Source organism: Chanodichthys erythropterus, chromosome 8, assembly GCF_024489055.1.
Source record: "Chanodichthys erythropterus isolate Z2021 chromosome 8, ASM2448905v1, whole genome shotgun sequence".
In the NCBI taxonomy this organism is placed as follows: domain Eukaryota; kingdom Metazoa; phylum Chordata; class Actinopteri; order Cypriniformes; family Xenocyprididae; genus Chanodichthys; species Chanodichthys erythropterus.
Genome location: NC_090228.1, coordinates 19,801,249 through 19,826,538, shown reverse-complemented (window position 1 = coordinate 19,826,538; position 25,290 = coordinate 19,801,249). Strand labels below are relative to the sequence as shown.

The following is a 25,290-nucleotide window of genomic DNA, read 5'->3' as shown; positions in this document are numbered from 1 at the left end:
GGCGGAATCTACACATCTCAGTTCTTCAACAACAGCCATCATTGTTGTAAACTAATTCAACCCATGCGCTCTTTGATGATGTGGTTGATTACGTTTCTGGTGATAATCTGTCAATCATAGCCCTGACAAATGTGAGTGGTCCGAACAGTTTCTGTTCGGGCATAATTACTCCTCTACGGATCCCCGACCTCAAAATGTTGTGGGCGGGGCTAAGTTCGGCTGGCATCCAGGCTACAGACTTGCAGATCTAGAGGGGTTTAGGAGTTCATCAAGCAGAAACTATGGTTAATACAACAAAATAATACCAAATAAATACCTTTCTACTTACATACAGCACATGGTAATTTTATTTTAAATTATTGCTGATTAATACAGACAAATTTTGAGAAAATAAAACAACAAATCAATAAATCAATCATTGATTTATAAATGAACTAAAAATATTAACAGGATCCAGAATAACAACAATAATAATAATAAAAAATAATATTTTGAAATGTATTCATTTAATTAAAAATGATAACTGTTTCAATCTTCTTTCTACACATTGGTAAGACTAATCATAGATTATTTTATTGTGTTCTATTTATTTCAAATTTAATAAAGACATACAAGATTAAACTTAAATAGAAAAAAAAAAATAATGGTAAGGGAATATTTTTCAGACCACCCCCAAACCCCACAATGTCATATATTGGTTTACTGATTAACCAAGATTTAAACAGAATTGATTGGCACAATTTTTTGCTTTTGCACTAATCAGTATATTGACATTGCTAATGATAACACAGGTTTACTACAGTAGATACGACCTACTGGACAAAACCAAACACACTAATTACATTTATAGCCAGTCCAAGATATGTAAACCACGTGTGCATTAGAAACGACTGGTCAGACGTGTGTTTGTGCTGCAATATAAAGCTTGTATGTGTGGCTTTTACATCTGTAACTGAAGCATTGAATCTGCAGTTCTGCAGAAAACATGACCTGATTGTGCTTCCAGCCACTAAGAGCAACATTAAACCACAGCGTCAAAAATAACCCAGAAAGAAACTCAGAAACTGACAGATTTTTTACAGCGACTCAGTCATAAAGAAATGAAATGAGAAGTTATGGGTGTTTTGAAAATACAATACAAGACACTTGTGCTTTAATACAGCTGATGTGTTTCATCTTGACGAATCTATGACTGTAAACCAGTTTAACACAGAGAATGATTCTGAAACTTCTGATTGTGAGTATTTCAGATATGAAATTAATTTCTGACACAAACACACTTGTCTGATTGTGTCACTTTCACCTCAAGCGTGTTGGCAGCGAGTGACACGACAACAAGCTGTTGTAGCTCTAAAGATAAGAAGCGCATGTAAAAACCGTCACGGTTGGTTGAATAATCTCCCAAACGCTCGTAGAAATAACATATGTGACACTCAGAACAACCTGAAGTGGCTTGAGAAATGAACATTTGTTGCAATTTTCAAGTTTTAAATGGTGAGATTTACAGGATTTAATGACGATGGAGAAAAAAAAGAGAAGTTTTATAGGTATTTTGCCACAATCCTGTTATGAAGCTGAATGTATAATTCATACATAATGTAGAGCCTTATATACATATTCACAAGACATTTTAGGAGTAAAAACATGAGAGTGAAATCATCCGTGTCCACAAAGAGAGAAGATGAAAGAAAACTATTGACTTACATTGAGGCCTCTCTGGAATAGCATCTGTCCCATGACGTTCGCCAGCATACGGATCAGAGCGGCTCCCTGCAGACACACAATAAACTCACGTTCAATAAAGAACACACGGCTTCTGTTCACATACATACAAAACCCAACAAAATATACATAGTAAATATAAATATACATATATAAATATACATTCTGTAGGGTTTAAACGCAGAAATGTGAAGTTTGTATTTTTATCAAAGCACTTATATGAATTCTGTACATAAATGTGTGTTAAATTTTGAACAGGAAAATTGTCAAAATCATAATTCTAGTGGTGCGACTGTTCAAAGCGGATGATCTTCTGAACTTATGGTTATGAGCTACTGAAGTTTTTTTTTTTCCAGGTCTGCTTGTTCATCTAAACAAGGACTCCATGACACTTTTTTTCTGCTGTTTTATGAGTCTGTATCTTTTTTGATTTTGAGTGACTTTGACATGCTCATTTGAGAGCATCTAATTCCCATCCCTCCCTCCACTATCTGTGTGATGAGTGTCACTTCATGTTAGCGCTGGGATGTTGTGGGATATCAGAGTCCTTAGAGTGTGAGGAGGAAGTGACGAGGGTCGGCCGGGTGTCAGGGTCACTGCAGTGTGACTGACAGAGTTCATAACATCACAGAACCTGTGGGGAAACGGGGGAGGGGCTTAAGAAAGAGCAAGAGCCAATCACAAACCAGCTTTGAGCTGACTGACAGCTCAAGGGAGAGTTGAAGCAGAACTGAAATCTTCATGATTTTATCTGCAATTGAACTCTGATAGAGGACAAAGATTTTTTCTTCATTGCTCTTTGTGATTTAATGGCTTTCAGATGTTCAGGATAAGAGGATATATTTGGGTGCTGTAAAGTGTGTTCCAGTGAGAAAGAGGTAATTAAATAGATGTTGTATGGTCTAAGATGAAATGTTTATTGTGCCACATAAGTCTCCAGAGGACACAAAACCTCACAATCTCTCGGTGTAACAGTTTCCGTCCTCGACTTACTACAAAACAAGCTTTTAATTAAACTGTTTTTCTTGTGTATGTGAAGAGGCTTATAACAGCACGACTCAATTTACAATTCACAAAGATAAACTGAGAATTCTTTACTTGGGAGAAAAATAAAAAGCAAACTGAGGTGTTTACTGTACTTAATAAAAGATAAAGTTAACAGTGAAGTCTGCACATAATTAATTGACTGATTAGACCGACGAAACTGTTGTTTTACAAAGTCATTGTTTCTCTTCTACTGTCTTGCTGTATAAAAGAGAAGTGCAATTTGTTTATTCATGTTTACTTTTGAGTATAAACCAAGGGGCCGTATTCACAAAACATCTTAAGGCTAAAAGTAGCTCCTAACTTGCCGATTTAGGAGAAACTCTTAAAAATAATGTGTGTGTCAGTCCTAATTTTAGGAGTCCTAAATTTTTGCTCTAAGAGTATTTCACAAAGCATTTTAGCACTAATACAAGCTCCTAAGTCTGTGAAACATTAGGAGTAGTCAGGAGGACTCCTAAGTCACTAAAACCAAATCACAAACAATCCTAATCCACCTAAAGACACTGTACACCACTGAGGCAATAGCGATAGAGCCTTAGATGCTGAACCTTTTCTTCATAAATGCAATACATTTTGATTTATAGCTTTGAATCTATGATGAAACACCAAAAAAAAAATGTAACAAATAAAAAAATATTGTCTGATAACCTGTGACAATGGTTTTCATGAGTTCACATTTACAAACGATTGAAAAGAGTAAAAAAAAAATATATATATATATAATAAGCGTATTTGGTGTGCTGTCCAAGGGGATCGAGGGCTCTGAGCTTGGAATTTAGACCAAACCCAAAGTTATCTCCGTATCCGAGAGTGAGGGACGGGGTGGCGGAGGGATTCAGAAAACTGTTGAAGTAACTATAGGTGAGTCAGCTCCCGTCTGTGTATATATTCCTCCTCTCGTGCTGATTAGAAAGACCGTTTGAATGTGTTTCTCCCAAACTTTGTTTATAAAACATAATTTGTCACTTGAATTCTGCATCCAAGAGGCAGACAATTAACCATATATACTAGTTTAATTAGTGACACTTAGCCTACATTCTAAAACCTTTATGGCAACAATATGGCAACATTTTATTTTGACTTTGGCAACATTTTTATAAAAAAAATATTTATTTGAATAGGGTAACATTTGTATTTTAAAACCTTTATTTTTCATTCTACAATATTTCTATGATTAAATCACTGACTCCTCCCCCATCAGCCAATCACTGTGTGTTTACTCCATAGCAACGAGGTCAACCCCGCCCTTACTCTTAGCTTAAGACTTCAGTCTATTCCTTAGTAAAAGTTTGTCTCAGCAGCTTTGTGAATAGGTTTTAAGAGAAAACTCTTAGCTAAAAACTTTTAAGATAAAATGTTTTGTGAATACAGCCCCAGTTCATTTAGTTCAGCTCAACATTACAGGTTTATAATCTTTTCCATCATGCAGATAAAGCCTGTAGGAGTTTGTGATTTTCTTGCCTTCTTATATGCGATCCAGTCAAACACTCTATCGATGTCTGTGGCTTCAAACACTTCCTGAGAGATCGGATGAGAACTGGCCAAACCGTCCAATAACATCACCTCATGAAGAACATCAGTCAGAAACCTCTGCTTCTCCTATGGATGAGAAAGAGAGACTTTATTCGTTTTTTACATTATCAAACATAAACCTGTCTCATAAAAGCTTTTGTTTTATTTTCAAAAGTAAAAATAACTTTGAGCTGCTCTATAAATGAAATCAGAAAGTGGTTTCTAGCTCATATCTCTTATGACCGAAGCCTTTATACCTGCAGAAGCTTCCGTAATTCATTGATCTGATGAATATTCACTGCCGCCACACGCACACCAACACGACTCACTGCTGCTACTTGAGCTAAAATACACTCAGTGTGTGTGTGTGTGTGTGTTTGAGTCTCTCTGTCTCTCTGTAGGATTCACTATAAAGACAGGTAGATGTTTTGGGTCAGTTGAAGAAGACCCTCATCATTCCCTGTGTCTGCGGATCAGCAGAGAGTCTCAGTCTCAAATACAGTCAGTTGTTCAGGGCCACATGAGGAAGTTACTCTGATATCAGGTTATTTCCTATTTATAGGAGGAAGTCTCAAATATTTTTTAACTGTTTAAAAAGTAACATAATAAGAAAATACATCACGATGAAGCAATAAAAATGCCATGGTAATGTATTTTTACGTTTTTTTACGGTATTTTTTTTTATATTATTATATGTTTGGATATACTGATAATCACTTGCTCCAGTTTTGTAGATCAACTTTCAAAAGATGTTCAGCTTAATAGACACACCATCTATGTAAAACCACATACATTTCAGTAAAATGTGACACTGTTTTCCTGTTACTCATTTAGTAGTGGCGGTTTGCCAGTTACCGTATATGAAAATGGATTAAATACGAATCACATGAATTATATATGAAAGCATTACACTGCATGCTCATATTCTGAACATCTTCATAATGGGCCCTTTGGCAAAATGCGCTGACTGATCAAATTCAAATTGACATTAAATTAACATTTTATTATTTTATTTTCATTCTCATCTATATATTTATTAAATGTGCATGACTAAGAGAAATCACCAAACTACCAGCTGTTTTAAACATGTCTGGTTTTGATACTCTGAATGCTTTATTACACCTTCATTCTCCATCATTATGAATAATTCTTACCCATTAAAGCTTTTGGCAGCTTGGTTAAAAATCCTGTTGAAGACATTAATAAAGCAGGATATTTTAATCAAGGGATTTAAGCTCAAACAAACAACATATGGAAATAAGTCCAGAAACAAATGTTCATCAAAACCATTTCATGTCAATATAATGAGGCATATTCTATTAACCCAGTGATTCCTGGTTTCATGCAATGTGTTCAAAACCACAATCACAATCTCATATTCAGATGTCCTGCTAAAAGCAGATTAATGAAATGACATGAGACATAAAACCGACTCAGATAAAAGTGAGAAGTCATACAAATTGTCACAGTCACATGGACTTTCAGTTTGTTTGTTGTCATCTGTCACATGTTCTTTTGTTCTAGTTTCCCGCCACTATCAGAATCCATGGACACTAATCGATTCATCACAGCTGTTTGTCATTTGAGTTCATCAGTCTGTCTATTTAAGTTCCTGTATCGGTTCAGTTAGTTGTCGGGTGTCGTTTGTGTATGTTTTGGTGTATGTTCCTGTCCGGTTCCTGTATTCCCCAGTTGGATGATCTAGTAAAAGACTTGTTTGATATAATCTCCTTGTCGTGTGCTTTATACACCATAGGTACTGTAACACAAATCAATACAGAGAATATTTATCTGAGTGCCAAACTAAGATTGATGTGTGATTGTTGGGTGGCTTTTTATCATATTTGTAAATGAAAGTCTATTTTGACTTCTGGTTTCGATATGAGAGAGTGGCGTGCACTTCACGACGGCTCCGTAAAAAATCTAATATAACTTCGTCAGAACATCTTTTCAGTTAATGTGAGTACTGATAAAATTATAGTCTTACATTCTAATTCTAATGTGAAAGAAACACCTGAAGAAGATGCTCCAGAGGCGGGTAGTTCTGTCATCCTCAACGCGATCTCTTCCCTTCGCTCTGAACTTTTTTCAATCAATTCAGACATTGGGTAAATCATAGACTCAAAGATCGAACAGCTTGATGTCACTATCAGAAGAGAACTGTCAGAATTTAAAAACGAGGCCAGCGCGGAAATTTCGGAGGTTACGATTCGCTTCTACTTCTTCTGACACAGTGGTCAAGATGGAACAAGATTTGGGAAAGCTAAAGCGTACCGTGGAGCAACTTACTGAAAAATGCATAGATCTCGAAAGCCGCAGCAGAAGACAAAATATTCACATGCTCAACATTAAAGAGGGCGCTGAATCTGGAGTGAAGCCTAAAGATTTCGTTGCCCAACTCCTCACAGAGGCCTTGTCGTTAGAGAAACCTCCACAAGTGGACGGAGCCCACAGAGCTCTACGCGCCCGTCCTGGAAGTGATGAACCACCTCCAGCCTTCATTCTGCACTCGCATTATGTCCACGAGATGGAAGAAATAATGCAAAAGGCCGCCAGGATGCAGCAGATTGTCTTCAGGGGCCAAAGAATCAACATCGTTTAGGACTATCCACCTCCTGTGGTAAAGCAACATGCACTTTTCAAACGCACAAGGGGGTTGCTGAAGGATAAACCCGGAGTCAAATACGGATTGCAATACCCTGCTAAACTGAGGGTCTCGCACAACGGCAAAGAGTTGTACTTTACCGATCCAGATAAAGCAGTCAGGTTTGCTGAAAGCAACTTTGAAGTTTCAGGACCAGTGTAAAGGATGTCTTTTGAGTCAAGTAAGATAATGTAACTGCTGAACTTTAATCTTAAACACTGACTCTTTACATGACTCTTTGACACTGTTATGTTATGTTATGTTATGTTATGTTATGTTATGTTATGTTATGTTATGTTATGTTATGTTATGTCTCTCTTTTCCAGCACATTAGATGCAGTCGCTCCTTTACGTCTAAAGAAGATTAAGGAAACTAATCCAACGCCGTGGTATGATGAGCACACTCGGGCTCTAAAACGAGCTGTTAGAAAAGCTGAACATAGTTGGAAGAAAACAAAACTAGAAGTTTTTCGCCTTTCGTGTAAAGAAAAAATGATTGAGTTCAGAACGGCTATAAGAAATGCTAGATCTACTTATTTTTCAAATCTCTTAATAGAAAACAAACATAATCCTAGGTATTTATTTGACACAGTGGCTAAATTAACTAGAAACAGAGATTCAACTGCTGACGTTTCCATATAGCACAACAGTAATGACTTTATGAACTTCTTTACTTGCAAGATTGACAATATTATAGAGAAAATTAAAAACATGCAACCATCTACAGTTTTGCTTCAGACAGTGCACTGTAGTGTCCCTGAGGTAAAACTAGAATCATCCGCCGCTATAGGAGAGGAAGAATTATCTAAATTGATCAAATCATCAAAATCAACAACATGTATGTTAGACCCAATGCCGACTAAACTACTGAAAGAAATGCTTCCAGAGGTCATAGGTCCACTTCTTGATATAATTAATTCATCTTTAACACTAGGATACGTGCCAAAAACCTTTAAACAGGCTATTATTAAACCTCTTATTAAAAAACCTCAACTAGATCCGAGAGATTTAGTAAATTACAGGCCAATCTCGAATCTACCTTTTCTGTCAAAGATACTAGAAAAGGCAGTTTCAACACAACTGTCCTCCTTTTTAGAAAGAAATGGAATCTGTGAGGATTTCCAGTCAGGATTTAGACCATACCATAGTACTGAGACTGCTCTCGTTAGAGTTACAAACGATCTACTCTTATCATCCGATCGTGGCTGTATCCATTTACATATATTATATATATCTTCCAAGGGGTTTTTTTCCCTCCTAGGACTTTTTTCCCAGTGCTAGCACGCTGGGTTTTTCTCCTAGGGGTTTTTTTCCACCCCTGGGAGTCAGCCGACATTGGCTTAATGTAGCACCATCTTGTATATATTACATATTACCACGCTTGTTTGTACAGCTTATTTTTAACCACTTCCCTTTTTTTCTATGCTTCTAATATGTAAAGCTGCTTTGAAACAATTACCAATTGTAAAAGCGCTATATAAATAAATTTGACTTGACTTGACTTGACTTGACTTGACTTGTGTTATGTTATGTTATGTTATGTTATGTTATGTTATGTTATGTTATGTTGAGATGCTCCCCTTGAACTCCTTATTATGGAGCTGTGCTTTTTGGAAGTTTAAGGTTTGACACTTTTTGAAGGTAATCTGATTTATTTGACTATCTTTTATATCATTTGTTATTATATTTTTTCTTTACTTTTTGTGTAATTTCGTATCGCGCCACAAGTTCTAGTTGGTCTGTTAGATGACGGGATTAATGTTTACGTTTTGGGGAATGTGGGATGGAGGCCTGTTTAAAATACCTCAAAGTAGTATACATGCAGTGAAGATGATTGGCCTGATTTCTATTCAAGCAAAAAATAACAACTCAAAGTAACAGAAAAGGTCTCAAATTCATCTTGTGGAATGTTAAAGGATTAAATCATCTGGTTAAGAGAAGCAAGACATTATCACATCTAAAATCTCTTTCCTCAGATATAATCTTTCTGCAGGAAACTCATCTCAAAGAGGACTCTAAAGATAAACTAAAGGGTAGTTGGATAGGACAGGTCTATCAATCTAATTTTTCAGTTAAATCTAGGGGGGTTGCTATTTTATTTCAAAAAGGGGTTCCATTTAAACAAAACACTCTGAAAACGGATAGGGAGGGTCGTTATATTATTATCTGGTGAGATTTATGGTTTCCCGATTACGCTAATAAATGTGTACGGTCCAAATTATGACAAACCAGAATTTTTTAGAAAGGTCTTTTCTCTCATCCCTAAATTGTCTCAAACAAATCTTTTTATAGGTGGGGACTTTAATTGCGTCCTTGACAAATATCTTGATAGATCATCGCTCAAAATTTATCTGCAGTCTAATTAAAGACATTTTTTGAATGTTTTTATTAATAATTCTAATTTGGTAGACATATGGAGACTTATGTACCCAACCGAAAGAGATTATTCATTTCACTCACATGTACATAACGTATACACCCGTATTGTTTTTTTGTTTTGTTTTTAGTGGACAGCAACCTTATTTCCAATATTCTAAACTATAAAATTCATGATATACTGATTTCAGACCACGCCTCAGTTTCATTTGAAGTTGTTTTCGATCAAACATCTCTTATCCACCCTTTATGGAGGATGAATCCTCAATTAATCGATGATCCTAAGTTCATTGATTTTCATGAGTTATTCGATAGCAACGATAAGCCAGAGACATCATCAGGACTGCTCTGGGAAACGTTAAAAGCATTTATAAGAGGTTGTGTTTCATCATATCATGGGTATCGGAATAAATTATACAAAACAAAATTAATTGATTTAGGGAAACAAATTCATCAGCTAGACATTGAAAATGCACTAAACCCCTCATTAGATACTTGTAAGAACATTTTACAGTTAAGGTACAAATACAATAATATAGTCTCTACTAAAATTAATATAACTTTTAATTTCATTAAACAGAAATACTTTGAATTTGGAGAGAAGCCCCATAAATTACTAGCCAGACATTTGCGTAAAATAGATAGTGAAAGGACAATTCATAAACTAAAAACCAAAGGTGGGACACACTCTATCGCAACTAAAGAGATAAACCAGTGTTTTAAGGAATTTTATTTAAAGTTATACTCTTCAGACTCTGAGTTGGACCCACAAGTAATGGACACATTTTTACATAATTGTAAACTCCCCACGCTATCTCCAGAAGATCGGGCATCTCTTAATAAAGACATTACTTTAGAGGAATTAAAGAACACAATAAATACTTTGAAGAGCGGGAAAACTCCTGGTCCTGACGGGCTGCCAGTCGAACTATATAAAAATTCAGCGATATCCTTACTCCATATTTTCTTAAAACTTTTCAGCAAGCATTAACAATTGGATTACCACTGACTTTTTCTGAGGCTATTATCACGGAAATTCCTAAAAAAGGTAAAAATCCTGAAGAGGTGAAGGTGTCACGGTGCACATAAAAAAACAAGAAGATAGGATCCAATTGCAGCGGTTGTTTATTGGGGAATCCAGAAACATATATCCAAAGCCAGGCAAGGGGTCAAAATCCAGAATCCCAGTCCATAAAACAAAAAGCCAGAGAAACAAAGAGCACGTAACAAAAAAACAACGAACCACAACCAGGGACAGACACAACTGAGATTAAATAGACAAACACTAATTAACAAACACAAAACAGCTGGGTGCAATGAAAATGGTAATTAGTCCAGGGAGTGTATATGGGAAATGTAGTTCATGAAATGAGTGAAACAATGAGTCCGGGAAGGAGTGCCCTCTAGAGGCTGAAGGCACTCTCACAGGTGATCGTGACATTACCCCCCCTCAAAGGAGCGGCTACCAGACGCTCCACCAGACAAAAAACAAAAACACAAAAAAAAACTCAGGAGGGAGGTGGACAGGAGGAGGATCAGGGGGAGGGATGGTGGGCCAGATCCAGGGTGCCCAACTGATAGCCAGGGTGTTGCTGGAGGAACTAACCAGGCTGGTTCCAGTGGTTCTGGAGTCCTGGCTGATTGCCAGGGTGGTGGCGGAGGAACTGACCAGGCTGGTTCCAACAGTTCTGAAATCCTGGCTGATTGCCAGGGTGGTGGCGGAGGAACTGACCAGGCTGGTTCCAACGGTTCAGACGGCCTGGGCAGTGGCGGCAGGGCAGAAAGCCTGGGCGGCGGCGATAGGGCAGAAGGCTTGGATGATGGCGGCAGGACAGAAGATCTGGGCGGCGGCGGCAGGGCAGAAGGCTTGGACGGCGGCAGCAGGGCAGAAGGCTTGGACGATGGCGACAGGGCTGGCCAAGGGTGCTTCGTGGCCGTATCAGGGAGAGCGGAGTACTCAGGGACGGCAGCGGGTTCAGACTGGAGCTGCTCTGGGACGGCAACTTGTTCAGACTGGAGCTGCTCAGGGACGGTAACGTGTTCAGACTGGAGCTGCTCTGGGACGGCAGCGTGCTCAGACTGGGGCTGCTCTGGGACGGCAGCGTGCTCAGACTGGGGCTGCTCTGGGACGGCAGCGTGCTCAGACTGGGGCTGCTCTGGGACGGCAGCGTGCTCAGACTGGGGCTGCTCTGGGACGGCAGCGTGCTCAGACTGGGGCTGCTCTGGGACGGCAGCGTGCTCAGACTGGGGCTGCTCTGGGACGGCAGCGTGCTCAGACTGGGGCTGCTCTGGGACGGCAGCGTGCTCAGACTGGGGCTGCTCTGGGACGGCAGCGTGCTCAGACTGGGGCTGCTCTGGGACGGCAGCGTGCTCAGACTGGGGCTGCTCTGGGACGGCAGCGTGCTCAGACTGGGGCTGCTCTGGGACGGCAGCGTGCTCAGACTGGGGCTGCTCTGGGACGGCAGCGTGCTCAGACTGGGGCTGCGGCGCCGGCAGGGCAAGGCGCTTCGGTGGCGCCGGCAGGGCAAGGCGCTTCGGTGGCGCCGGCAGGGCAAGGCGCTTGGAGAAACAAAGAACAACCTCTAGAGTGGCCTCCAGGCCTTGTAGGATGGAGGAAGCCCTTCTCCTCCTCCTCTGCTTATGAGGGTGAGGCGGTGGCACACCCAAAATGAACTCACTAGCTGGAGCGGCCTCTGTAGTAGACCCACTGGCTGGAGCGGACTCACTGACTGGAGCGGACTCACTGGCTGGAGCGGACTCACTGGCTGGAGCGGACTCACTGGCTGGAGCGGACTCACTGGCTGGAGCGGACTCACTGGCTGGAGCGGACTCACTGGCTGGAGCCTTCCTCCTCCGTTTCCTTCTCTTCCGTGTGGGAAGCGAAGATTCAGCGCCCACCTCCTCAGTGATCTCAAGAACGGACTCACGAGCTGGAACGGACTTACTGACTGGAACGGGCTCTGAAGTGGACTCACTGACTGGAACGGGTTCTGGAGTGGACTCACTGACTGGAGCGGGCTCTAAAGTGGACTCACCGACTGGAGCGGGCTCTGAAGTAGACTCACTGACTGGAGCGGGCTCTGAAGTGGACTCACTGACTGGAGCGGGCTCTGAAGATGACTCACTCACTGGAACGGGCTCTGAAGTGGACTCACTAACTGGAGCGGACTCACTGACTGGAGCGGGCTCTGAAGTAGACTCACTGACTGGAACGGGCTCTGAAGTGGACTCACTGACTGGAACAGGCTCTGAAGTGGACTCACTGACTGGAACGGGCTCTGACGTGGACTCACTAACTGGAGCGGGCTCTGAAGTGGACTCACTAACTGGAACAGGCTCTGAAGTGGACTCACTGATTGGAACGGGCTCTGAAGTAGACTCACTGACTGGAACGGGCTCTGGAGTGGACTCACTGACTGGAGCGGGCTCTGTAGTGGACTCACTGACTGGAGAGGACTCACTGACTGGAGCGGGCTCTGAAGTAGACTCACTGACTGGAACGGGCTCTGAAGTGGACTCACTGACTGGAACGGGCTCTGACGTGGACTCACTAACTGGAGCGGGCTCTGAAGTGGACTCACTGACTGGAACGGGCTCTGGAGTGGACTCACTGACTGGAACGGGCTCTGAAACAACGAACCACAACCAGGGACAGACACAACTGAGATTAAATAGACAAACACTAATTAACAAACACAAAACAGCTGGGTGCAATGAAAATGGTAATTAGTCCAGGGAGTGTATATGGGAAATGTAGTTCATGAAATGAGTGAAACAATGAGTCCGGGAAGGAGTGCCCTCTAGAGGCTGAAGGCACTCTCACAGGTGATCGTGACAGAAGGCATACAGACCTATCTCGCTTCTAAACGTTGATCAAAAAGTATTATCCAAGACACTTGCAAATAGACTCAGTAAATCCATTAATAAATTGGTTAACACAGATCAGAATGGATTCATTCCAGGAAGAAGCACTATGCATAATATTAGACGACTATTTAACATAATTTATCACCATAAGGCAAGCCGAGACAATTTGATTGTAATCTCGTTGGATGTCGAAAAGGCATTCGACCGAGTGGAGTGGCGTTATTTGTTTGCTGTCCTTGAGAAATTTGATATGGGAGATGAGTTTATAACTTGGATTAAAATTTTATACAGTAGTCCATCAGCACGTGTTTTAACAAATAAAACTATTTCAGACTCTTTCTTTCTTAAAAGAGGAACTAGACAGGGTTGTCCCCTCTCACCTCTTTTGTTTGTGTTAACTGTAGAGCCCCTTGCAGAAACCAATCGATCTAACTCTTGCATACATGGCTTCAATACTTCAAATACCATTAATAAAATATCACTGTATGCGGACGATATTTTGCTTTATATTACTCAACCACAGGTTCCTGTGGTACTCAAGACTATTACTACCTTTGGGAAATTTTCTGACTGAGCCAGCGCTATTCAGACGCAAATTCAGAGGCAATACATGCATTCATCGTCTCAATCGTGTATTTATTGTCTTGAAAAGTGTTTATCTGGATGTAAAAGTCATGGTTAGCGATCTCTAGAACACATGCAGTTAGTTCCTGTTTTCTTTTCTTCTATAGATGAATTTTAGACGAGTTTTTGTTTCTTTAGCGCCCTCCGGCTGCAGTATGAATTGGAAACTCCATTCATGGAATAGCCTCTTCTTCTTTTAGATGAATTTGTGGAATAAAATGCACAGAGCGCCCTCCGACTTCAAGGATGAATTGAAAACTCCAGCGCTCATAGTAATGACAATGAATATTAAATAAATATAACTCCTCTGTTTAGAAAATTGACATAAGCATATGAGAATCCAATATTTCTCCAAATGTGCATGCTTTTAAACTAAAAGCCTATATTCAGACTCTTTGCATCACAGAAATACATTATATTTTCAAGTATAATATAAAACCATTACTTTATATTGTAATAATATTTTTCTGTATGTTTCATGTATCATAATGAGCTTGAGACATCACAGAAGGTTTTTTCACAGCCTACCTGACTGAAATGCCTCATTAATATGCAAGTCATTTCAGCTCATTACTATCCAATTCTTTTGTCTTCTCAGTTGAGAATGGCCCATTTTCAGTGGTGATTCACGCCTCCTCGCATACTGTGTTTCTTGGCAAAAAGTGTCTTACAAAAACTAAATCAATATATTGTTTTACATGAAGGAGTAGGCAGCATAATTTTTACATAATTTTGAAGGAAAAACTCTAGTTTACAACCTCCAATACCCAGAAGTCTTGTAAACACAGATTTACTATACTTTTTTTGGCCTTATTTCAGTGACTTAAGTTTTTTTGTTTTTTCAATAACCACGCATAAATGTTATTCCTTCAAAAACATATTCCTTCATCCTCACATATTATTGTAGCCTAGTTTGTGCTGAATACAGTGTAATGACACTTTTTCCATTAATATGTTTATGAACAACTGAAAAAAGCACAAATGTCAGGGCATGTCAAAACTTCTCCAGGCCCCAAATCAGCCTCAGACTCCAGAGGGTTAAAGTTAATTTAGAAAAAAAGTGAACTCATGCCCATTGGTTTAAAGAATTTGTCTGTAAGACATTCTTCCCCATTTTTTTTCCACTGAAAAAAAAATTATAATTGGGAATTGTGGTTACGTGTAAATACTCTCTGCTCTTCAAAGCTAATTTCAACCCCTTATTATCTAAGTTACAGAATTGTATACATTATTGGAGGACTCTCCCAATCTCTCTAATTGGCAGAATAAATGTGATAAAAATTATATTTCTTCCTCAAATATTATATTTATTTCGTAATATTCCAATACTTTTGCCCAAGTCCTTCTTTAAACATTTACACTTGATTATTCTTTCATTTCTATGGAATTATAAGAGTCACAGAATCAAAAAAATCATCTTTGTAAACCCAAACATGGGGGTTTGGCTTTGTCGGTTTTTCGCCTTTACTACTGGGCTACTCACTTACAAGTTTTTGCACTATGGTTGGAACAATAGGCTATTGCCCCAGATTGGCTTCAGATAGAGCGAGATTACTGCCATCCTTATGATATTGGTGCAGTGTTACTCTCCCCAGTGATATTAGATCAAGCAGCAGTATTGTCATTAAGAATCAGTTACGTGTTTGGAGACAGATAAGAGAATACCTTAAGATAAAATCACTCTCTCTCTCTTAATTCCAATTGCAAATAACCCATTATTTCCCCCTTTAAGGTTGGATACAACCTTTAATCAATGAAAGGAATTGGGTATCTGCACAGTCAAGGATCTTTATCTGGACGGGGCGTTAGCTTCCTTTACGCAATTACAGCAGAAATACAACCTCCCAAAACAACATTTTTTCAGATTTTTACAAATAAGGAATTACTTGCGTACACATAATGTTTCCCTAGACGAGATCCCACCTTCATTCATTGATTCAGGGGAAACAAATGTCAGCTATCTTTAATTTATGAAAGGTTACTAACAGTTATTTCCCCCATTACAAAGTTGATCAGAGAGGAATGGGAGCGAGAGATTGGAATTGGAATCTCAGAAGAGATTTGGCAGAGTGGCTTGGAGGATATTGATAAACAATCGATCAACACTAGATTATGCCTTATTCAGTTTAAGGTCCTACATAGATTACACTTCTTTTTTCCCCAATGTCTCTCCTATTTGTGATAAGTGCAAATCAGAGGATGCCGATTTAGCTCATAGTTTTATTTTCTGTCATAAAATACAGGGATTCTGGTGTGAGGTTTTTAAAGTGCTTTCAGATGTCATTGATGTATACTTGGACCCAAACCCAGTGCTCATTATATTAGGACATTCTAATCCTTCTACTGCTAAACTATGGCTTGAGGAACTGATATCTACTCTGCACCTGGAACGAACCAGATACCTTTTAAAAGGCAACATTGGACAGTTTCACAAGATCTGGGACCCTTTCTTCTGTTACCTCAAGAGGAATTCTATCCCTTAACGCAATGTATTGTAACTTAAAGCTGTTTTGATTGTCACTGTATTGTAAATTTACAGGCTAGGGAAGGGGTGTTACATTTAATGTGTGTTGTTTTCTTTTTTCTTTTTTTTTGTAAGTTTTTGTGCATATCAGAAAACTAATCCTAGAACTTGTGATAATTGCAAAGTTATTCGATGACTGAATAAAAAAAACTTATTTGAAAAAAAAAAAAAGAAAGTCTATTTTTTATGGCTTTGACATGAATTCTTTCTTTTTGAGCAGCTAATGAAGGGTGAAATTTCCTACAATAGAATTACATCTGAAGTATAATTATCTTTAGATATTTGTGTCATATATAAAAACTGAAACATGCTTCACTTAATGGACTGCTGCAATAATGTATTCCTCATATTTAACTTCAGAAAGAAGATCTTAGAGGAAGTAGCTACTTTTTGAAATTACTGTCCTAATTTCTCAGGCTATTTATATCATCACTTAAGCGGTCTTGTAGAGAGCAGAGTATGGCATTTGTCTTATTAGTATTTCCTGATGGACAGGCGCTTTAAAGTCTAGACTAATATAAGCTTCACAGGCTAATGTAAATACTGTACCTTGACGGAATCAATATATGCGAATGAGTCAGTCATGTTAATTCACAACCTACATTAAGCGGAATGTGAATACAGAGAAAGACAGAAAGAGAACAGCTGGTCGATTTTATGCAAGTCACGTAAGTGGGCACTATAAAATGAGTGCAATGAGAAGAGCTTCCATCTGTCCTCTCAACAAGGTGTTTACATCCAATGATACTTCATTTAGATCCTGCTTATTAACGTCTCAACATCATCACCTGAAGTTTCTCACTGATTAACCTTTTTAAGGCCAGAGATCACAGCAGCGTTCAGGTCAGCAGCTTTGGAGCAATGCATGGTGGGTAACCAAACCTCGCTAAGAGCTTCTGAAGCATGACGGATGTGAGAAAAAGGAGGAAAGCCAACAGTCCAGTATATGAGCAGGTGAAGGATCTATAGGCTGTTTTAATGACCTATTAAGGACTCCTGTCAAATCCATTCCCACATTTCTCTGTGCATTTGTGAGTTTTCAGTCCTGGTTTAGACTCCTTGAAATGTGCAATATTATCCAAATTGGGAAGGAAATGCTTAGCGTCATCCTATCAGCGTGCTGAAGTGTTTCCATCAAAACTTATCGGATGAGAAAGACCCAATTGCTCCCTGAAATGATGTTCACTAAATGGTCTCTCTGCTTGGCTGATGCCCCATAACCAAGGTGGCTTGGAGCAGAGAGGTATGAAATACTGGGACAGACGAGACAGGAAGGTCATTATGTGAATGAGAATGTGAGTGCGTGAGCAGAAAGCACACAAGTATTAAATAAGGGTTATATTTTGGCATTTATCCTACTCAAATTAAACAAATAAATAAACATTTAAAATAAAATAAAAAATAAAATAATAAACCTTTAGTATTAAGGCTCAACAGGAGCAAAATTTGGTGCTTTAGTCTTCAGCACTTACACTTAGAATATACCACCCTTAGTGTACACTTTGTTCAGACTAAGACATAGAGTGATGAACGCACAATAATCTTCACACTAGCTAATTCATAGCAAAGACTGAGCTAACAGGGGACACTCTCAAAAATTCCCTAACGTTTTGGCAATTTTCTTTCAAAGTTATGAACAAACATTCTTCCAGTAACGTTCATAGAATGTTTGTTCAAAGTTATCTGGTCTACTCAAAATGTTATCACAAAACGTTATCTATACATTGTTCATGGAGCATTGTTTCTGAAACATTTTAGTTGGACGTTTGTATAACATTTTTTAAATGTTGCTGCTTGTTTCAGAATATTCAAAATAGGGGTGTCGCAATATACCGGTATTGACGATAACCGTGATATTTAAAACATGAAAAATCGATATTGTGTTAATTCAGGGTCTGACAATATATCGTGATAACCGTAATATTTAAAATGAATACTACACATGATATAGTAATATAACACGTAAATAATCCAGCGCCAGTACCTGGTAGACATCCCAAAGTACAGTGGCGGTATTGCACCTTAACGCTGCCATCTGACATAAAACAGAAGAAGATGCAGCATGCGCAGCTGCTACTGCCATGTAAAATCATGTCGTCTGATAAGACTCTGCACAGCAGAGCATGTGCGCGGAAATGGTTTTAGTTTGATATTTATCTTTAAATAGTATAATGTTATTTTTATTTAGTCTATGTTGATTATGAAAAGTGAACAGCACGAGTAAGATAGGAAAGCTACATCATAAGATGTGCAGTATATCGAGAGACATGGAGTGGGTCAGACATGATTTTGACCTCTTCATTAAGTTTGTTTTGTAGAAAGCCTTTCGTTAAAGTGATTTTCATTTTGTATAAATTGGATCTTAATTTTAATCAATGTTTCATCAACCAATTACCTGGATTTAATAAATAAGAAACAAATAAAGCAGACAATATAATGGGGCGCCGGCGCAATCAGTTGCACGTGAACTAGAGCGCGTCCCTTTTCGCAAGGATTTATAATGCTATGCTAATTAAAACATTTTTTTTTTTAAATTGGATTTAAAAACAGTGTTTTCATATTGGGAACTAGAGTTGTCAAAACTACCGACCTCGGTACCACGTCGTTACTGAAATTTCAAAACTGTGACACTTTGAGCGCTGTTGAGCGGATTCGTAAACACCTCTGATTGGCCACTGTGGTGACGTCTGTGATTGACTTCAATGATCTACGTTTCAAAAACGTTGTAAATAGTCATCAATGACGCTCTTCACCGAGCGCTTACACAGATACACATGGGAACGTTTGAAAGCAGGCTTCTATCGAGCACCAGACCGCTGATAGACGCCTGCTTTCAAATGCTCGCGCTTTCGAATTCAAACACTTCCATGTGCTTTCAAACACTCCTGTGTGTTGATCATTGAAGATAATCAATGACATATCCAATGAGCGCATGAACACAATGGCCAATCAGAGGTGTTTACGAATCCGCTCAACAGCCTCACATTTATAAAATTTCAGTACCAATTGGTACCGAAGTCGGTACTTTTGACAACTCAATGGCATTGGCAAAACGTTTTTAAGAACATATTTTTGTTAACTGGAGATCATCAGTGTGTCAACAACAGTGTCAACATTGGAAAACTGTGGTATGTTTTGTTGTGCTGATGATCTACAAACTTATTTCATTTTATGAGTGAAACTTCAAGTGTATCACAACAGACCACTAAAGCTGGAATAGCACTATACTAATTGTTTTCAATTATGCTTTATGCTCAAACAAACCTTGTACTTGTATAGTTTTGTCAGGCTGCTTTTTCAGTAACACATAAAAGTGGATTTTACTATGGAATGTAATCGATCCACAAACATGAAGCAGTTAACAAACAAAGAAATTAGTTATCATAATGTATGCTACTTATGCTACATGAATTAAACTGATGGTCATGGATACACCTGAAATAACTAATATGCAGTTCCTCATGACGAGAATGGCCTTCAGAAGAACTGTAGGATTGCATCATTCTTCAAAAGGATTTTTTTTAGGGGAAGAAGGTGGAAGTCCTGTTATCATCATGACTCTAGAAATTCTCATAAAATATTAATAATGTTCAGTGACTCGAGATGTCTTTGAAGGTGTTTGACTTCCTCCTGGTGTTCACAAACACTCCTGGATCTATTTATCATCCTATAATACAGGAATATCACGAGATGATATTGTGTTTGGCGCACCTGGTCTGGTCAAATAGCCTCATAATTCTTGGCTTTTACTCAACCATTCAGAGCATCACTGAACCTATTGACTGTCCTCCAAACGTGAACCCATCTGGATGGAGGAAATGGATGTGGATGAATCATTAGACCATTAAACTTTTTTTTTTATTATTATTATTATTGCAATTTATTTATAGGCGTTTGGATTTTGTGCTTTTGTGTCTCTTTGTGTCGCCTTGAATTCAAGTGTTTTGTCAATGGCAGCTTTGGCACAGATTCCAGCTCTGTGAAGCTCTGCAGTAAATTAGCAGTTTTTGATCAGACTGACACAGAGGTGTGTAACACTAATAATGTAGTTTGTCTTTTCCCACTGAATATATTTTTTGCAAACTTTAAAATAATTTTAGCAAACTAGAATGTTTAAACGTGTTGTTCACAATGCATTATGATCAGAAGCTCACCAATTTAATCTGTGGCACTGTGGTTTCATTTCACAGCTCTCTTCTGATAAATGATTGAACATCTGGAGAAGACTACATATAGACTGAAGTTTCATTAAAACAGCAAAATATGATGGCATAATCACCGGTTGCTGTGGCAATGCATCAGGACTGAAAAATAGAGCTCAACACTATTAGATATGACTCTTTCTGCACATGAACTCAAACTCAAACTGTGCTCATAATAACCATTACAACTGTTGGAACAATTTGTTTTTACAAGCTCATAATGAACCAGTCTCTGCATGCCTCCATTTAGCCCACTAATGTCATCTGAGCTAATTTTGTGTTGGAAAATTTCTACATGTAAACTAAAAAGCACTTTTTATGTACAATCAAACCAAAATTTATTCAGACACCTTGAACATTTCATTCATTAATACAGTTTATTCGCTATAGTTTAAAAATGGTAATAAAATATGACGAGATCTCAGAGTTAAACTGTGTCAGAATTAATCTTAATTATGTCAGATAACACTTAAGTAAAACATGGTCAGGTCAAATAATTTTTTATTCCAAATTTTTTATCAGTTTTACAAGTAATCCACTGTATGAAGACATTTTGGGTAAAATAATGTCACAGTTTACTTTATTTTGCTATCCACACTTACATAAGTGAACTATAGTGTCCTGCACCCACTAGTAAAAATATATCAGAAATATCTGAATAATTTTTGGTTTGACTGTATGTATGTATGATATTTTACTTTTATGCAAACATTTTGTTTTTGCTTATTTTAAAAGGCATGGGGAAAGGGGGATCAGGAAATGCAACAAGCCAGATTTGAACCCACATTGCCAATATAAGTGTCATGATTTAACCACTAGGCTAAAGAAATCAGAACCAAATTAAAAACAGTGTCAGAGTGTTATCAGCATTTATAGCACTCAAATGCACTTCAAGAGGATTGTTGTTTTCTGCTCTCAATTTTGGTATAAGAAGAAATGCTCAAGATCTCATTTGTGTGAAAAACATTACAGATTTGCTCTTATTTTAAGAGATTCAGATCTGAATAGCATGAAAACCATCAAAACTCACTCTATATAGTGTTGTTATTTGTGTATATAGTATGATATAAATCTTTTTTTCACATTACAGAAAGCAGAAATTTCTATTTACATTTCATTATAGATGTTCATCCAAGTTATACAAACACTGAATGAAAAAAAAAAAAAAAGATTATTGCAGTGCTTGCTTCAGATCAATAGAAAAATGAAATAAACAAACAGACTCACCATGTTCCACTTTGGGAAGAGGAAATCAGTTCCGATGTACTCGAAGTAATGAGCGAATCCTTCCTTCAGCCAAACATCCTCCCACCAAACTGGTGTGACTAGATCCCCAAACCACTAGAAGAGAAGAAATGAACCATCAATCATCAACCGAGAAACAGAGTGACCATTACAAAGATCGATTTCATGTTCACCGGTGAAGAATTATAACAAACTTTTGAACAAGAAACGTGCTTATGGTTAAACTGAAAACAAACGTTATTTGGACAAACCATCAGAAAAAAATACAATCTCCTATTCATCCAATATCTGCAAAAGCATAGTGGCAAACACATTTTATTTGAAAAAGGCCATTATACAGGAAAAATAACTCTCTTCCTTCAGAAGCAGAAGTACAAACAAACACTTCTAATAAACAGTTGCACTCTGGCTCAACAAAAGTTGCTCACAAATGGCTTCACAGAACATTGAAAACCAGCAGAGCTTTTGAACTATGATTAATAGCGGCCTAAACAATCAATTACCTACAGTTACACAATTAAAAACAAATTTTTCTGTTTCACAGCATTCATATCTGGGCGCTCCGCCAAAGACACCGTAAATGAACAGAAAAGAGAAAAATAAGGATTCGATTATGAAACGTCCCATCTGGAAGGTAGAAAGTATTCAAATGACCCTTGCCATTGTGAGCAGATGACAGTGTGCAAAACAGGGCTATTGACTGGAAAAGATGCAACGCTGCAGTTGTGAATGGGCTGGATATTTTCCACAGGCTCAAGCAGGTGTGCTACTGAATGCCGGATCTCATTGTTGCAGCACACAAACCTCTGTGGGAGTCGTGCCTCTTTCATCCGAACATGATGGGACGTTCATCTGTGACTCAGACACACGGACTGATAGAAGAGGCACAGCGTGGAGAGAAACAGCTGTGTTCCTCTCAAAGGAACTCTCGGCTAGTCACACTTCAAGTGGCTTCCCAAAGGTCTAGTGACTTTTTCTGCCCTCTTCTGATTTGTCAGATGTTTTGATGCTAATGACAGTGAACCAGGACGGTGAGTCACATCACGTCATTTATTGTGTGACAGAAGCTGCAGAGCAAATGTAGTAAATGTATTGAGATAGACAGGCATACAGATTGGATGGATGGATGGATGGATGGATGGATGGATGGATGGATGGATGGATGGATGGATGGATGGATGGATGGATGGATGGATGGATGGATGGATGGATGGATGGATGGATGGATGGATGGATGGATGGATGGATGGACGGATGGATGGACAAATGGATGGACAAATGGATGGACAAATGGATGGACAAATGGATGGACAAATGGATGGACAAATGGATGGACAAATGGATGGATGGATCCATTAGACATGTTTATTATATGGGGGAAAAAAATCTTCATCTTTTGTGTTCCACAGAAGAAAGTAACCCATAAAAGTGTAAAAATGATACATTTTTATCATTGTGTTATCCCTTTAAAAGCTGGAAGAATCTTCAGTATATTTTTTACTGCTCACATCGTTATATTGCTATTACATTCTGACAGCACATTAGCCATGATAGCAACGTGAACATAGTTCAAAAAGCATTGTAAGAGATCCGTCTGGGGGTCTGACAGCTTGCGTTTTGTGTTTGTGCCTGATTAAGCAGTTCATCAAAGCAAGAATGTCAATGAACAGTACCAAACGTGAGACCATCGCTCAATTGCGCATTCAACAATGTCTGAGAGATGAAAGCATAAACAGAGGGATTCTGCAGCCCACCTGCTTTATTAACAGATGCGGCTGAAGTCGTGCAGGGAAGAGTTCACTCTGTACCTCGATACCGCAGCATATTCATTATATTTGGGGCAGGAGAAAACCTTCAAGACCAACATGAAGACCAAAGACCTTCAACCAAACTGGTAGTCTTGTTCTTAAAGTAAACGTCTGAATAACTGAGTTTAAATGTCCTACATAGACATTTAACGAAGAGGTTCAGACAAGGTCTGCCTGCTGGATCAGGTTTGTGACTGCAAGGCAAAGTTCATTATCTTCTCAACTGGAAAACCACAAGAAAGAAGTCCTGAAGCTGTATTGTTGTAGAAGTTCAAATGTTATATGGCCCATAGGATCAAACCTGCATCTCCTGCACAAGGACCATAGTCTAAAATCCATTACAAAAAAGGAAGTATACTTTAGGTTTGTTTTATTATTTTTTTTTTTTGTTTTACAAATTTAAGTAAGTTCAACTAGCCAAAGTTTTGCAAGTATACTTTATGTAGTAATTATACTAATATCATTGCACTACTAGTACAGATTTAAGTGAACTTTTTCAATACTGGGGATACATTGGCTTTTTAGTTAATAAAAGTTAACTTTTAAGTGTACTTTGTATATTTAACTAATTTAATACTGCAAAATATCTTAAAAATATATATTTCACCCACTATTTGAGTGAAGATATTTTTTGTACAGCATTTTGTTATCAGCTTAACACCATGTTAACGTCACAGTCTATTGGAATATTTCATGAACATCAACTTTCTCATGCTCTTTACCTTAACTGAGTTAATGCCTGTACAGCCTTTCAAATCAGTCACTTATGAATGTCAGTTTCAGTGAGGATGTGTGAGGATTAGTTCACTTTCAAATAAAATTTTCCTGATAATTTATTCACCCTCATGTCATCCAAGATGTTCATGTCTTTCTTTCTTCAGCTGAAAAGAAATGAAGGTTTTTGATGAAAACATTCCAGGATTATTCTCCTTATAATTATCCTCCTTATATCTCCTTATATAAGACTTCAATGGCCTCCAGACGGTTGAAGGTCAAAATTACAGTTTCAGTGCAGCTTCAAAGGGCCAGACGAGGAATAAGGATCTTATCTAGTAAAACAATCGGTCATTTTTGAAAAAAATTTAAATGTATATGCTTTATAAAAACAATTGATCGCCTTGCACGTGCTTCCGCCAAAACCGCATTTCCGTATTCTTCAAAAGTTTACGCTGTATGTCCTACACCTTCCCTATTCTTCTTACGGAACGAACGCAGCGCCAGTTAAATTTTTTCCATAAGTAGAATAGGAAAGGCAGAAGGGCGATCATTTGTGTTTATAAAGCATATACAGTTGTATCTTTTTTAGAAAATGACTGATCGTTTCGCTAGATAAGACTCTTATTCCTAGTCTGGTATCGTTTAAAGCCCTTTGAAGCTGCACTGAAACTGTAATTTTGACCTTCAACCATTTGGAGGCCACTGAAGTCCATTATAAGGAGAAAAATCCTGGAATGTTTTCATCAAAAACCTTCATTTCTTTTCAACTGAAGAAAGAAAGACATGAACATCTTGGATAACATGGGGGTGAGTAAATTATCAGCAAAATTTTATTTGAAAGTGGACTAATCCTTTAAAGCAGCTGCCTGTGTAGACAGTAGACAGCAAGTCAGTTCACTAGGTTTTGGAACAGAGCCGTTATCACACTACAGTACCTGTCTGCACTAATAAAACAAACATGACTGTTTATCCTGTTAAATCTGAAATAAAACTAGCTCTAAA

General features: G+C 38.4%; 1 protein-coding gene across 1 annotated transcript in view; it reads right to left on the bottom strand.

Annotated features, from left to right (window-relative positions):
* The window catches only part of LOC137023965 (thyrotropin-releasing hormone-degrading ectoenzyme-like), a 190,518-nt gene that overhangs the window by 63,629 nt on the left and 101,599 nt on the right, over positions 1–25,290 (bottom strand). The window contains exons 5-7 of the mRNA XM_067391096.1: positions 21,746–21,859; positions 4,231–4,368; positions 1,705–1,770 (exon numbers count right to left, since the gene is read on the bottom strand). Coding sequence (XP_067247197.1) covers positions 1,705–1,770; positions 4,231–4,368; positions 21,746–21,859 — 318 coding nt within the window. The remainder of the gene's footprint in view (positions 1–1,704; positions 1,771–4,230; positions 4,369–21,745; positions 21,860–25,290) is intronic.